The sequence below is a fragment of the Dermochelys coriacea genome, chromosome 26, assembly GCF_009764565.3.
Source record: "Dermochelys coriacea isolate rDerCor1 chromosome 26, rDerCor1.pri.v4, whole genome shotgun sequence".
Classification (NCBI taxonomy): Eukaryota; Metazoa; Chordata; order Testudines; family Dermochelyidae; genus Dermochelys; species Dermochelys coriacea.
This window is the reverse complement of record NC_050093.1, coordinates 1,842,097-1,855,464: the sequence shown is the minus strand read 5'-3', so window position 1 is coordinate 1,855,464 and position 13,368 is coordinate 1,842,097. Positions and strand designations below refer to the sequence as shown.

The following is a 13,368-nucleotide window of genomic DNA, read 5'->3' as shown; positions in this document are numbered from 1 at the left end:
GGGAATAAGGTGCAACCCAGTCTGAGTAATGGCAGGGACCGGACTCGGGCCCTTTGCCTGCAGTGCCAATACTGGGGGATGTTAGAGATCTAGCATGTTTTAAAGGTGGGTGAGGTTTTACATGGGTCACTACAAGCCCCGGGGGATGGATAAACACCCTGGCAAATAGGGGGAGTTGCACAGATAGTAACTTACCAAGCAGCCCTGCCCATACTGTCCCTTTCTAGCCATTCACATTTTATATCACTAGTGTCTCGGCACTCAAGCTCCACCCCATGCAAGAGAGATGTCTATCTCTTCCTATCCATCTTTCCTTGGCATTCTCCATCCTTCCCTCATGGTGGTGCATGGATGTGTTACAAGGGAGTGATCACCTAGAGGATTACAGCTGCGAGTATCCACCCCGGAGTTTCAGCAGGTTTTTCTAGAGCTTTGGTAATTTAGGAAAATGTGTTTCATCCATCACCCATCCTTGTTCCTTGCTCCCCCTGGATCAGCATTTTTATAATTGATTAGCATTCTGACAGAAAGGAATTGATTTAGCGAGGCCCACACAAGGCTAGGATTTATAGCTCTTTGTATTAATAAAGCATTACGTTCCTAGCAGGCTTTTTTATTTCTGTTATGAATTCATAATGACATGATGAAAGAGGGACTGGGGCTTACAGCAGCTTAAAATAAACCAGAATGAGGGCTCTGTAGCCAAGAAGTTCTGAGAAAAAGAACTGGGAAAGACATATAGAATGAGGAACAGGGGAAAATACAAGAGAATTTGCTTAGCATTCTACAGCAAACCTATGGAACATTCAGTGGAACAATCCCTTCCCAGCCAAGGAAAGGAGCAGACATCACCGAGCCAAATGTAGCCCATGCACCAGCCAAAAGCCATATCTACCTTCTGGTAAGTCACTATGCATTGCTCCTCTCTGGGGCCCCGACCCAGCAGAGCACTTACGCATGTGCAGTGGTAGACCCAGTGATTTCAATGGGATTGCACATGTGCTTGAAGTTAAACCCTTGATTCTGTACCTTGCTGGATTGGAGGCGGAGGGATTGTCATAGGGTGGGGCTCAGCCCTGCAGACTGGGTGATCTATGCCAAACAAGTCTTTGTCCTCAAGAGCCTGCCATCAATGGGCAGGAGCGAGAACAATACATTCCTCAGCCAGCAGTTGCAACACCACAAACAGGGCCCTTCCCTCAGAGGTGGGTGGGGTGGAGCGGGGAATGGAACTCTTAACCAATCTTGTTTCCAGGCAAATATCCCTAGGAGAGATGGGCCTGACCTGTAACCACCTCTCAAACGCGGGGGAACTCCCCATGGGATCCCAAAGGCCACCCAATGGGTGGGAGGCTGAATAGCAACAGAAGGGCTTGAAACTAAAAAGAAAACTTTCCTCAGAGTCTCTCAGGTGGGGTGGGTGGCTCTTCACTCGCCAAGGTTCTGCACTGTTCGGCCACCATGTCCCAGGCAGCGAGAGGGCTGGTTCTCGTCCCTTAGCGTTAAATGAGCTGGGAAAAGGCCAGGGAAGGATGTTCTGGGCCGTCAGCTCCCCTTGGAGAATGAGCCACAAGCATCATGGGCAGGTGGGCGTTTGGCTGCCCCCTTGGCTCAGACAGGCTGGAGCATCTTTCAAAATGCCAGAGACGTACATTCCAAAATGTTCCCCCCTTGCTTCCTGTGGTGTCACGTTCCCTGCTTTGCAGAGTACGTGAATTCCTGACTAACAGGCTCCTCGGCCATGCTCCAGGGCAGCTCCCCGTCACCGCCTGGCATCCAAACTTCCTTGGATTGACAGCCGTGGTCTCTCTCCTCATGCTGAGATGAGCTGTGCCGGATGAGCAGACCCTGTCAGCTGGCAGCACTGCCAAAGAGCATGATCCATGGCTGTGCTGAAATCCCGAGTTCTGGGGAAACTTCCTCTGCATAACAATTTGTTTCTTGAAGTGCTGCTGGCCCCGCCGGGGAGAGTTCTCTCTGCCAGATAGTCCTCCGAAATCTTCATCCTCCCCACTCAACACTGTGTCCTGGGGATGCTTCCATGGAAACTGGGAGCCTTTGTTACTTATTTCCCCACCTGACTTCACTGCTTTCCTCCGAATGACACAGTGAGTAGCCCTGGATACAAATGAATTCACAGTCTGGCCCCAGGTTTAAGCCCATCCCTTAGAAAGACTGGGAGCTAGTCTGTGCTATTTGGACTAGACTGAAGATTTTGGGGCTTGGGTTAGAGACAGAAGAAGCTGTTCAAAGTCAGCATAGGCCATTTATCATCACAGAGTGCCCTGGGAATCTCAGATATCACTGATGGCAAACACTGGACTGTGATCAGTGGTCACTGTACCTGTGTATGGAGAGCAAGGGGTTAATTATTTTAGCTCATGGATAATTTTGCTGTTGCAGTCAGTGACATTGATTTTAATAGGCAGGTAGCTCGCTGGACCCTCTAGGATGTAGCTGGACATGTTAATACAGCCCGTCACTGGTGCCTAAGGGTTTGATTCTTAGCTTAGGTTGAGCCATTCGATACAGGGTCCTAGAGATGCAATAGGAATGATAGGTACTTGGCAGATGGCCATTCTGTACTGATCTGTTCTGGTTATTGGGTATGACTTATATACCCTCCCGCTCCGACTGCTGACTCCAAGAACAGCTACAAAGAAAGGAGACCAAAAAACCCAAACAAATCTAAACCAAGGCAGGAATGACACTTGGAGGAGGAGTCTCTCCACAATGGATTTTGAGTTCTCCCACAGCTCATTGTTTTGTGCTTCCAAATGGAGGAGAATGCTCCCAGATGATGATGCTTATTGCTCCTTCCATCACCTCCCTCCCTCGTCTCTTTCATCTAACTGCTGCATCTTCTCAGAATCCTAGAGTCTGCGCTCTTCATTGCTTGTTTGTACAGTGCCCAGCACAATGGGGCACTGACCCTGACCGGGGTCCCTAGGTACAGATACTAGATGATTATAATCAGCTCATTTTTGGCCCACCGATTACAACATCTAACAAACAACTACGAAACTTCCCTGCAGATCAGAGTTAAGAGCCCACCCTTAGTCAGGTTGGTGATCATTATGATGACAGCACATAACAGGCCTCAACTGATATCGGGTCCCCCTTTGCTGGGTGCTGCACAGCAAGAGAAGCTCCGTGCCCAAAAGAGGGGAAATGACACCCAGGCCACCCAGCAGCAGTGCTGGGAATAGGATCTAGGTCTCCGGAGGGCCAGTCTTGTGTCCTAGCCACTGGGCCACCCTGCCTCTCTCTCCATCAGCCTATCCTGCTTTGAATTTCCCGGTGGCTGGCAGTTTGCCCTAAGTTTGGTGATCATGTCTCAGCCTGTGAATGGGGCATGTTTGGTCAGCTGTTCACGCGCCCTGGCTCTGAGTCACAGGCAAGTTACACGCACCGCATTCTGGTTATTTTAGTGGAACAGAAATCCTTCAAACAACAGCGAGCGCCCTATGGGTTAGAAAGACGGGACGTTGGTATTATCTTAGCTAGGCTCTTTCTGTTACAAAGTCATAAGGACTGGTCAAGACTAGGTTTATCCATAGTCGAGAAAGCAAAGTCCCTCTGTAAGGACATTGCAAGATAACCAGTTCTTGGATATTCCAGCTCATTGACTAAGTCCTGCTTGGAGATGGGGAAATAGTGCCCAGTGAGTCCAAAGATCACGTTAAGGCCTCCTTTCCAGAGAAGCTGAGCAACTGAAGCTCTCCCTGACTTCGCTTGGAGTCATAAGGGCTCAGCAGCTCTGAAAAACAGGCCCTAAAAAGAGCTCAGCCCCTAATCAGGGCCAGATTCACAGGACAGCCCAGCCCATCGGATGCTGAAAATGCAGCTATCAGTGTCACAATGGGAGCTGACACACACTTTTGAAGACCTGTTGGCCCCAATTCCGAGTGCTGAATTCTGCAGAGACTGGCCCCGAGCTCTTTTGGAAACGTGGCTGTAAATGTTTGCTCCTGAGCTTTAGGTCCAGGAGCCCCATCTGCCCCCTGAATGAAGGATTCAGGCACTGGGCTGGCTTCTAACAGCAGTTTGGCCTTTCCCAAGAACTCCGACAGACGGACATTTTTAGCTACAGGTCGGCATAAAGACTAGCCTTAGTTAACTCCTTTTCACTCTTCCCAAGGAGTTTTGATGGCTGCTGCTAGGGGTTTGTAACTGGGACTTACCCAGTCTCAGGCTGGTTGATACCAGCAGCAATCACCTTTGTTACCCACCAGAAAAGGCAACAGAAGCCAAAGGGAAAGGCCTCTATCCCCCGATCGCCCCATCCAGCATCATGCACGTGGGTTGGCGGTGATAAGGGAGCACACTGTTTTCTCCAAAGCTGATCTGCGCCTGTCATAGGGACATCGAGAAAGCACTTTATCTACCGCATGCTAGTCTCCCAGCCCTTTGTGCAGGAACACAGTGTAAAGTAGGCCTCAGTTACTAAGGACAAGGGAGAAGATAAGCTGTAAAACTCACACAAGTGCAGCAGAAGTAACGATAAAAGATCTGGTGAAAGACAACAAGCAGAGAGGGAAGAAAGTAACGATATTTGTTGTACACAAGCAGCTTGTGAACAAAGTACGATATGTAGAGGGACTGGTTCTGAAAAGAACCTTCCCAATCACAGAGCGTGTGACACGACAGAATGGAAGAAGCAGGCATCAGTATACAGTTCATTACGAATATTAAGTCACCAACATTCATATTCTTTGCATTTGTGGTCTAACCCTCTATCCACGCCCTACACTTGAGCCCCATCAACTCACAAGTAGTGTGATTGTTTGCCAATAAAATAAAACCTGGGTGACAAGTCCTGAGTCCTCGGGATCCCCGGAACAAGGCGATTTGTTGTCTCCAGCCTGTCTGAGCCTGAGGAAACTGCAACCAAGAAAAAAAAATACCTAAGTCCTTTTGTGCTACCAGCCCATGCTTTCACAGCAATACTCACCACCCAGCCCAGGGAGTGGTAGCCTGTCGTTCTGCTGGGACAGACCAGAGAGAGGGGACAGAAAAAGAACACTCGAATCAGCGAATATCAGGGTTGGAAGAGACCTCAGGAGGTCATCTAGTTCAACCCTCCCCTCAAAGCAGGACCAATCCCCAACTAAATCATCAAAACCATTGTCCCTAGAGCACTGGCCAATGTATTCCCATGAAGGGTTAGCCACCCCCACGGTGGCTTACTATCTGCCTTACTATAGAGACCCCAGCCAAGACCAGGGCCCATTGCGCTAGCCGCTCTATTCATTCCTTATATCCATACTGAAAATCAAGATCAAGCGAGCTTTTACCCTTCTACTCCACGGACCACGGGAGGTTTCTGTCCCCCCTGAGCTTGCCTCAGGATACCTGCATTATGGTTTGACAGGTGTACTGCCCTAGTCCAACGCCCACCAGACACTGTTCCCAGAGAAGGTCATGCCCACTTGGAGCCAGAAGCAAGAGCCCCTCAGGGCTCGCCCCCCTGCCTCACTGGGTAAGTGAGAACACACATGGAGAGAACTGCCCTAACCTGAAGAGTCTAAGGAGACCAGGGTGGGAGAGGACCAAGCACTGTGAGGGGAAGTGACTTGTCCTAGGTCAGACAGCAGACGAGTGGCAAACTGGGAATCGAATCGTCCCCGAGTTCCAAGGGCAGTGCCCTATGCCCTAGACCATCCTGGTCCCCTCCCCTCCAGTCTGCATTAATAGCACCTGACTAATGGGGGCTCCCCATAGCCTGGTGCTCATATTAACAGTCAGGAGTTACCTCCTGGCTCCTGGCCTTCTTCCTGCTGCTCCATTCACCTGCGCTGGTGCACGAGTTTCCTTGCCACACAGCAGACAGAAAAGCCAGAGGCAGCATTAACGCGTGAGGCCAGGAGGGCTGGCAAGTCCAAGTAATCCCCCCGGCAAAGCTGCCAGGCTGGGGGAGAGGCAGCTCTGCCTCTCGCTGTAGGGGACCGCAGCCCCAGATGATGCAGTCTGCTAGGGACTCCTATTTCAGTGCAAGCTAGGAGCACAGGGCCCACGGTGACTGTCCCCTCCTTGGGTCTTGTCCAGCTCACGCCTCTTTGCACCTGCCCCCAGCCCCTGCTAACAAACTCCAGTGTTAAGCCACAGGCCCTTCTGCCTCTGCAGGACTCAAAAGCAGGGCCAGAGGCCTGCTGCCAGGCAGCATTTCTGGAGCCTCAAGACTCTAGGAGCCCCGGTGCTCCTGTGGCCAGCTGGGGAAATCCTGCCTTGCCAGGAGGATCCCAGGGAGTGGGTGTGAGTTCCTGCAGCACAACCCTCCCTTCCTGTCATAGAGCGAGAGTTGTGAGGCTCTGTGAGTGTGTCTAGGCCCCACGTGGCAGCCAAGACCCACAGCCGGCAGAGTCAAATAGAGCACTCCCCTCATCCCTCCCCCCCCCAGGCTCTGGCACTACGCTGTTCTTGAGAGCTGGGGAGCAGCTAAACCAGGTTCACAATGGGAGGGGGCACCCCTATGGCTTTGCAAGAGATAATGCGGGGGGGGGGGACCTGACAAGAGAGGCAGGGCAGGTGTGGGAGTCGGCCTCACCTAATGGTCAGAGCAGAAGGCCCACGAGTCAGGGGCTCAGTCAGCCCCAGACATTCTGTATAACCTCGGTGGAGTGATGCCTTAGCCTCCATCTGCCCATGTTCCCCACCTGAAACTTGGGGAAATGACACTGCCACACGTCTGGAAAGTGCCCTGAGATCCTCTGGTGACAAGGGACTGGGAAATGTCAGGAGTACTGCAATTCTCTCTCCAGCTGTGTAAACTGGCATCTCTCAATTGATTTAGCTGGCACAGCACCACTGTTCAAAGGTCAGTGGCACCACCCTACTCTCCGTGCTAGGGCACATGGCATCCACAATCACCCTCATTTATCATGTGACCAGCTAATTGTCTAATTAAAATGCTTTAAGAGCACATCTTTGGGGGAGCAGAGCACCCAGAGGGCATTAGAAATACCAACCCTAATTGGATTCTGATCAGTTATTCAAGTATCTTTAAGACATTGTTAGCAGAGCTCCTGGGGCAGCTTTTGTGCATTGCTGAAGAACCTGGTGTTCCTGGGTGTGGAGCAGCAATTGCACATGGTATGCAGAGTGTCTGCCACTAGTTAGAACCATGGCCAGAGCTTAAATGCACCCTGAGGCTCCTAAGTGCACCCCTGCCAACCACCTGCTCCTAAACACTCTTAACTTCTGCTGAGGTGGTGCAAAGCATTTCCTAAAGCTTTCAGTCCTTGGCATTTTCTGTTGATTCTCTCCCACGTTGGTGCCATGAGCCTTGGGCTGTGATTGGTCCACAGCTGCAATTCAAACTGAGGTCCTAAGGCGCGTGGCACAGGGGCACTTCCCCAAGGGGCAGGGAGGGTATGTTAAAATAGCATTGCTGAGGACTGGCTAGTGCCAGAGTTTGGAGTCTTGGGCAACATCACGCAGGGGCCCCTGCCTGGGACAATAAACTCCACCGGTTGCAAGCTCTGCATCCATTGCAAAGCCTCTGATAACCTGGGGGCTTGTGCAGGAGGCTAGGGCCTGCAGACCAGGCAAGTACCATCCCACCCCTGCTTGCTGGCCTGGGCGACATGCACTGGGTCTCTCACTCCACTTCCTAATGGACGGTCACTTTTGGGACGTGGACTCCCATTGCTAGGTGGTTGGCAGCCTGAGCACAGAGGCTAAGGACTGCATGGACCACGGAGACTGAAGTCCCCTCTCCCATCCCAGACAGCAAAGTCAGCACTTGGACTCAGCCCCCCATGTAAGCAGCATGGGCCTGCTTGACATCATTTAGTTTTCCAGGGCTCGATTAGCTTTTGTGTGATACGTTCTCACCTGTGCAAGCTTCATGCCAGCGTGTGTGATGGGGCAGCCCAACTGCGGAGTACCCAGGGGAGCGTCAGGCTCCGTTCTGATCTGCGTGGGAAGCAGCTGGGCTTTGGCAGGAGCTGGAATTACCTGCAGCTGTCATGTTTCATAGCTGATGTTTTGTCTGGATGAAATTGAGCTGATAGTTTGCATCTGATGGAGTCCAGTGCTTGAGCTGTCAATCTGAGTGATGTACAGTGGGAGAGCCTCCTGAATAACACTCACAGCTCTGGCGCTGCCAAGCTCCTGCTTCAAAAGGGCTTGATTGTTCTTTGCATGTGGTGGAGAATCAGGGAGTCCCACAGCCTGGTCACCCAGGCCAGGGTTCTTGCAGCAGCTGGGCTGGATCTATCGGCACTGCAGTCACATACACAGCACCACGGCTCCAAAAAGTCACGTTGCCCTTCGCTGTGCATGCGCTGAGACAAAGACCAGCACACACAGGCACCCGTACATCCAGGGGCACACGTGCATTGCCCATATGTGCACTGCGCGCACACACACACAGACATGCTAATGTGCATCATACAGACACACTGATACGCTAACATGCATTGTACACAGACACACACAGTGCACACTTTGCCCATGTTATAACCTGTAGCAAAGCCCGTTGCAGAAGGTGAAGTGCACGATGAAGGGGCTTTCACCTCTAAGCAGCAATCTAAGCTCTCCCTTTTCATTATGCACCAGCCTGCGGTCAGTTTCACCTTGGAGGGTGTCGGCCAGGGCAGGCAGCTCTCAACTCCTGTGGCTGACTGCCATCCATTAGCACTGGGCTGGAGCTGCAACCTCACTCCTGCCCAGCTTCCTGCCTTATCTGAATCAGCAGCCCTCTGGCTCTCCCCTGGCAGAATGATTTCCTCTGAGGAAGTAATTTACGGCTGGAACGCTGCCCTGGCTCAGCCTCTGTGATCCCACTCCGGACCCGAGTGCAGGGGCTCTGGGGCATTTTCCACGGCGTCACCAGGGCGGCTGTGAGGCAGTGGTGATGACCCAAGGATGGGGGTTGTCATGGGGGCTCGGCAGGCAGAGGAGAGAGCCTGCAGAGCCTCACACACAGTTCACTGACTTGGAAAAACACACACACGAGTTGTGGTCACAACTCCCTTGCTGGCCATGGGGCAGCTCATCCCTTGGAGCCCCCAGAGAATTCTTAGGCCCTTAGTGTGGTGCAGCAGATGAGAATCTGCACACATGGGGCATTTACTGACCATTAACACTTAGCATGTAGCAGCACCCCGATGGCAGAGCTGTCCTGGCCCAAGCTGCACCTGAGGTGTCCTCTCTGACATGGGATGCGCCTTCCCATCCCACACTTACTGCAATTCCTGGACACTGGAGGCAGATTCTCCTAGTCAGACATGGCTGCCAGTTTACCTGGTTTCACCCCCTTCAGCCTGGTGTGTGGGAAGCAACCCCACACTGAACTTGTATTAACATGCCTGGCCCCTGCACCATGCAGGAGATCCCCCTGTCCTGCAGTTGCTGCGTATGGCTAGGGGATGGGCAGGGGACACAGGGAGGTTGGCACATCCCCTCACAGCCTGAGCAAAGTGTTTGGCCAAGTAGAAGCAAACACAGGCCGTTCTGAAGGAGTCCTCCACGCTGGAATGAGCCAAGGACGAGCGCAGCAATCTTTGATTGTCAGGCGGTGGCTTGTTTGTAGCCATGCCCGCAGGGCTCAGTCAGTTGGGGAGAAAGGCACGTGTGAGCGCAATGTCATTTCCCTCAGGCCGGATCAGTGCAGGGTCTCACAAACACCGGCTGGAAGGAAGGGGCTGACAGACGCAAAGAACTCTCTGTCCCCAGGCCCATCCCGCACTGCCAGTGGCGGGTGCTTTGGGTGCGCATGGAATACCAGACCCATGCACTTGTCCCTGTGTGTGCTCGGGTGCTGAGGGACTGAGAGGCAGTGTTCGGTGGCTACCCCTGCTCCTCTCATTAGTACCGGGGCTGCCCCCTCTTGGTTACTAAGCCAAGCAGCAGCTTTTATGAGAAGCGCATGCACAGACCTGGCCTAAATCAGGAGTGCCAGTACACAGACTTTGGGAGATTACAATTATCAAACAATTTCTGCTGAATTACACGCTCCCACATCTGCAGGTCATTCCCCCACCTCCCTGCTCCGCCACCAGAACAGCTGCTAGGAGCAAGCTCTATATTTGTTTGGGTTACTGCAAACCCGAGAGTTAACTAAACAAACTGGAGTGTGGGTGGCCGGGGCTGCAATGGAGATGTATTGCCTTCTGGGCCCAGCTCTCTCGCTCTGATCTACTTAGGCTCCCCTAGCTCAGATGGCTGGGATGGGAAGCTTAAAGTGACTTATCCGGCTTTAACAGCATCACACAAATGACAGAGCGACAAGACTTCAGCTCTCTATTGGGCGAGGGGGCCCACAGGGATGGAAAGGCCCAAGGAATGAATAGCCCATGCTTTGCTCCTGTCTCGCCAGTTAAATTGTTCTTCTAGAATTAGATTCTGGATCCTGAGTGTCAAGGTAAAATTACAAGCAAAGTTTCCTAACGTAACTGGCAGCAAGACAATGTGCAATTCAGAGCTGAGTAAACCAGCAAGACCCTGGGCCAGGGCCAAGAGATTGTCTGGGCCCAGTGTGGACAGAGGGCTTTAAAAGGAGAGAGAGAAAATCTGTGAGATTGAAAGAAAGAAACCAGAATGTACAGTCCTGAGCAGAGTAACCCCTCTCTCCCCAGTGAAAAGCACGTCCTGCCATCCGCTCGGATAATCCACCCAGACGGCTACCCCAATTCACTGGGATATTCTGCTGCAGTCATTTTTCAAGGCAATTACGTATGACCAGTCAGACTCCTAAACTCAATTGCAATGAAAAAGGCAGGTCAGCCACACTGGCTTCCAGTTAACAATGCTGAGGGGAGAGGGATAGGCTGCAGCTACCTCACCTAAAACTCAGGAAGAGGCAAGGGTTAAATATCCCAGTACCAAAGTGAGGGCATTGTCAGCCACGGGGTGGAGACCTGCCACCAGCCCGTCCGTGGGCATCCATTGCAAGTTCTCCACCTGCTAAGAGATGCTGGAGCATGCATCCCGGGCAGCTGGCTCACTGGGATTCTGCACCCCCGTGCCAAAGACATTTAAAACTAGGCAGGACAAAGCCCTGGGGACCAAACTGTAGGGACAGTCCTGGTCTGGGGCCATGGCTTAGCTGGGGCACAATTGGGTCCTTCCAGCTGAGTCCCAGTTACTGCTGACTCCATCCTCTGTCCCAGAGCCCAGCACGTCAGCAGGGAGAGCCCATTGCTCAGAACGGAGGTTGCCACTGAGTGGAAGGGGGCATTGAGGCCTGCCGAGAGGTTTTGGAAGGGCTGTCTGCAGCCATTAAGTGGTGCGTTCCCGACCTGTACCGTCTGCGGCTCTGAACAGGGTCGGCGGTGCCAGGGAGATGTCTCACTGAGCGTGGCAGGGCTCTGAGCTCCGACTAATGGTCACCTCCAAAGGGCCTCAGGAAGTGTAACACACAAAAGGTTAATTCCACACCTCCCTCCTTGCCCATCGCCTGGCACTGGGAAGGGGATGGTCCAGGGGTCCTAGGGCTCTCCTAATTCTCGGCTCTTCCAGGCCCAATCCAGAGCTAAGTGACCCAGCGAGAGACTGCCTGGGTCCCCAGTGTGACTGCAGTATTTGCCACACACCATCACAGTGCAGGGCTCACGGCCACTGTGGGCCCAAAGGCAGAGTTGTCATGGAGGGGCTCAGAGGGGCAAGGTGAAGGCTAAGAGAAGCCATCCTGTGGGGAAGGTACCATGTGTGCTCGAGGATGGTGTCCGGGGTGCCGAGAGCTTCCAAGCCCCGGGTTTGGAGAAATACAGAGGCCGTGGAGGTAAGGGTGCTGCATACAAAAACAGGCTCCATTCCGCACAGCCTGGAGCTACACTGACACACATTTAAAGTCTGTGTAAACACAAGCGGCGCTGGGACATTGGCTCCCTGAGAAGACTCTGGTCCCACGTTCACCTGCAGGAGGTTTTCCCTAGGCGAGTTACACCGTTTTCTGGAGCAGAGAGCTCCACTCCTGAGGGGCCTCATCCCCTCACTCCAACAGGGGCTCTGTGGTGCTGCCGCAGCTGCTGGGGTCTAGAACAGGGACCCTTTGCCACAGAGGGGCAGGATGGCCTGGAGGGTCAGGCCGAGCTGTCCGAGATCTGGGCTCAGCTCCCTGGGTGACCTTGGACAAGTCACCTCTGCCTCAGCTCCCAGGCCCTAGCCCGCCAGGGAAGGGGGCAGGTGGGAGGGCTCAGCTAGGATAAAAGCTTGTCACTAAATAAACCAGGCCAAATGCAGGGCGCAGGGAGGGCTCCTGCTGTTCCTGTCCCCTGGCCCAGGTCGCTGCGGCTCACTCACGCCTCGTCCCTTCCCCTGCACCAGAGCACGAACACTGAGTGCTGCAGCTGCTCTCTCAGTGCGGGGGAGCCGCCACATCCCAGTGTGCTCGGGTCCACGCCAGCAAAGCACAAGGAAAATCGCATGCAGCTCCCCTGCCGTGTCCGACCCCGCTGAGCCCAGGGAACCGGCTGTTTGCCGTGAGCTGTGGGCATGTGGAAAGCAGGCGGGACGCAGGCTGGGCCCAGCTTCCTGCTCAGGAAGCGTCTTACCAGTGGGACCCGGAGACAGGGTCAGGGATGGGGTGATGGGATGTGTAAGTGCTGCCCATTGATCTTCAGTGACTGGCCGATCAGCTGGGGGCAGGGCTGCCTCCCCCTCCTTCACTTTCAGAAGGGAAAATGCAACTGAAGCCCGGCTGCTGCTGTGCTAGATGAACCGGGGCAGGCAGGCAGGCAGCAGCAGCACCCCTGCAAGCAGGGCACAGGCTGCAAGGGACTGTGCTGCACGCTGGGAGTGGGCTGCAGCCCTCCCAAGGACGGTAGGCTGAGGGGGAGAGCAGAGAACTGGGACTCGGGGCGCTCATGTTCCATGTCCAGCTCTGGCCCCGATTCCACGCCGGCTCTAGGGCCGGTCACTTGAACAGCCCGTGCTTCAGCTTTGCCCTCGCTGCTGTGGCTGGAAGAGTTCGTACAGCCCCGTAGGGGTGTGGCGAGGCTGCATGGCCTTCAAGTGAATGGAGATCCCGGGGTGAAGAGCCCTGCACAAGGGCAAAGCCTTTCTAATGGAACAGCTCATCGGCCCCTCCGTGATAACAGCAGGGCAGGTAAGAGCGAGCCACTGGTGGGCTCTCCTGCCCTTGGGGAATTATCTGCAGGGGAGACCTGGGACTTCATGACAACAGGCACAAGGCTCCTGAGTTCTGCTTCCTCACACCCCTCCTGTGCCACAGCCTACAAGCAACTAGCCAGCAAGCAATGGGTTTGGTCGAGGGGCAGCTAGGGAGAGCAGATATTGCAAACGTAGAATGCATGTAAAAATTGCACTGAGTTGGTTGCATCCATGTCCCCCCACTCTTCACACATCTCTTCTTATTCACAACGCAACGCGGACAAGGGATTTTTAACAGTGAGGGTAATG

The 13,368-nt window shown here is 53.5% G+C and overlaps 1 protein-coding gene across 1 annotated transcript in view; it reads right to left on the bottom strand.

The window, feature by feature from the left end:
* Nucleotides 1-4,703: 4,703 nt before the first annotated feature.
* The window catches only part of FGFR1 (fibroblast growth factor receptor 1), an 87,840-nt gene continuing 79,175 nt past the window's right edge, over nucleotides 4,704-13,368 (bottom strand). Inside the window, exon 17 of the mRNA XM_043502997.1 lies at nucleotides 4,704-4,884. Within this exon, the coding sequence (XP_043358932.1) occupies nucleotides 4,729-4,884 (156 nt within the window). The 3' untranslated portion in view covers nucleotides 4,704-4,728. The remainder of the gene's footprint in view (nucleotides 4,885-13,368) is intronic.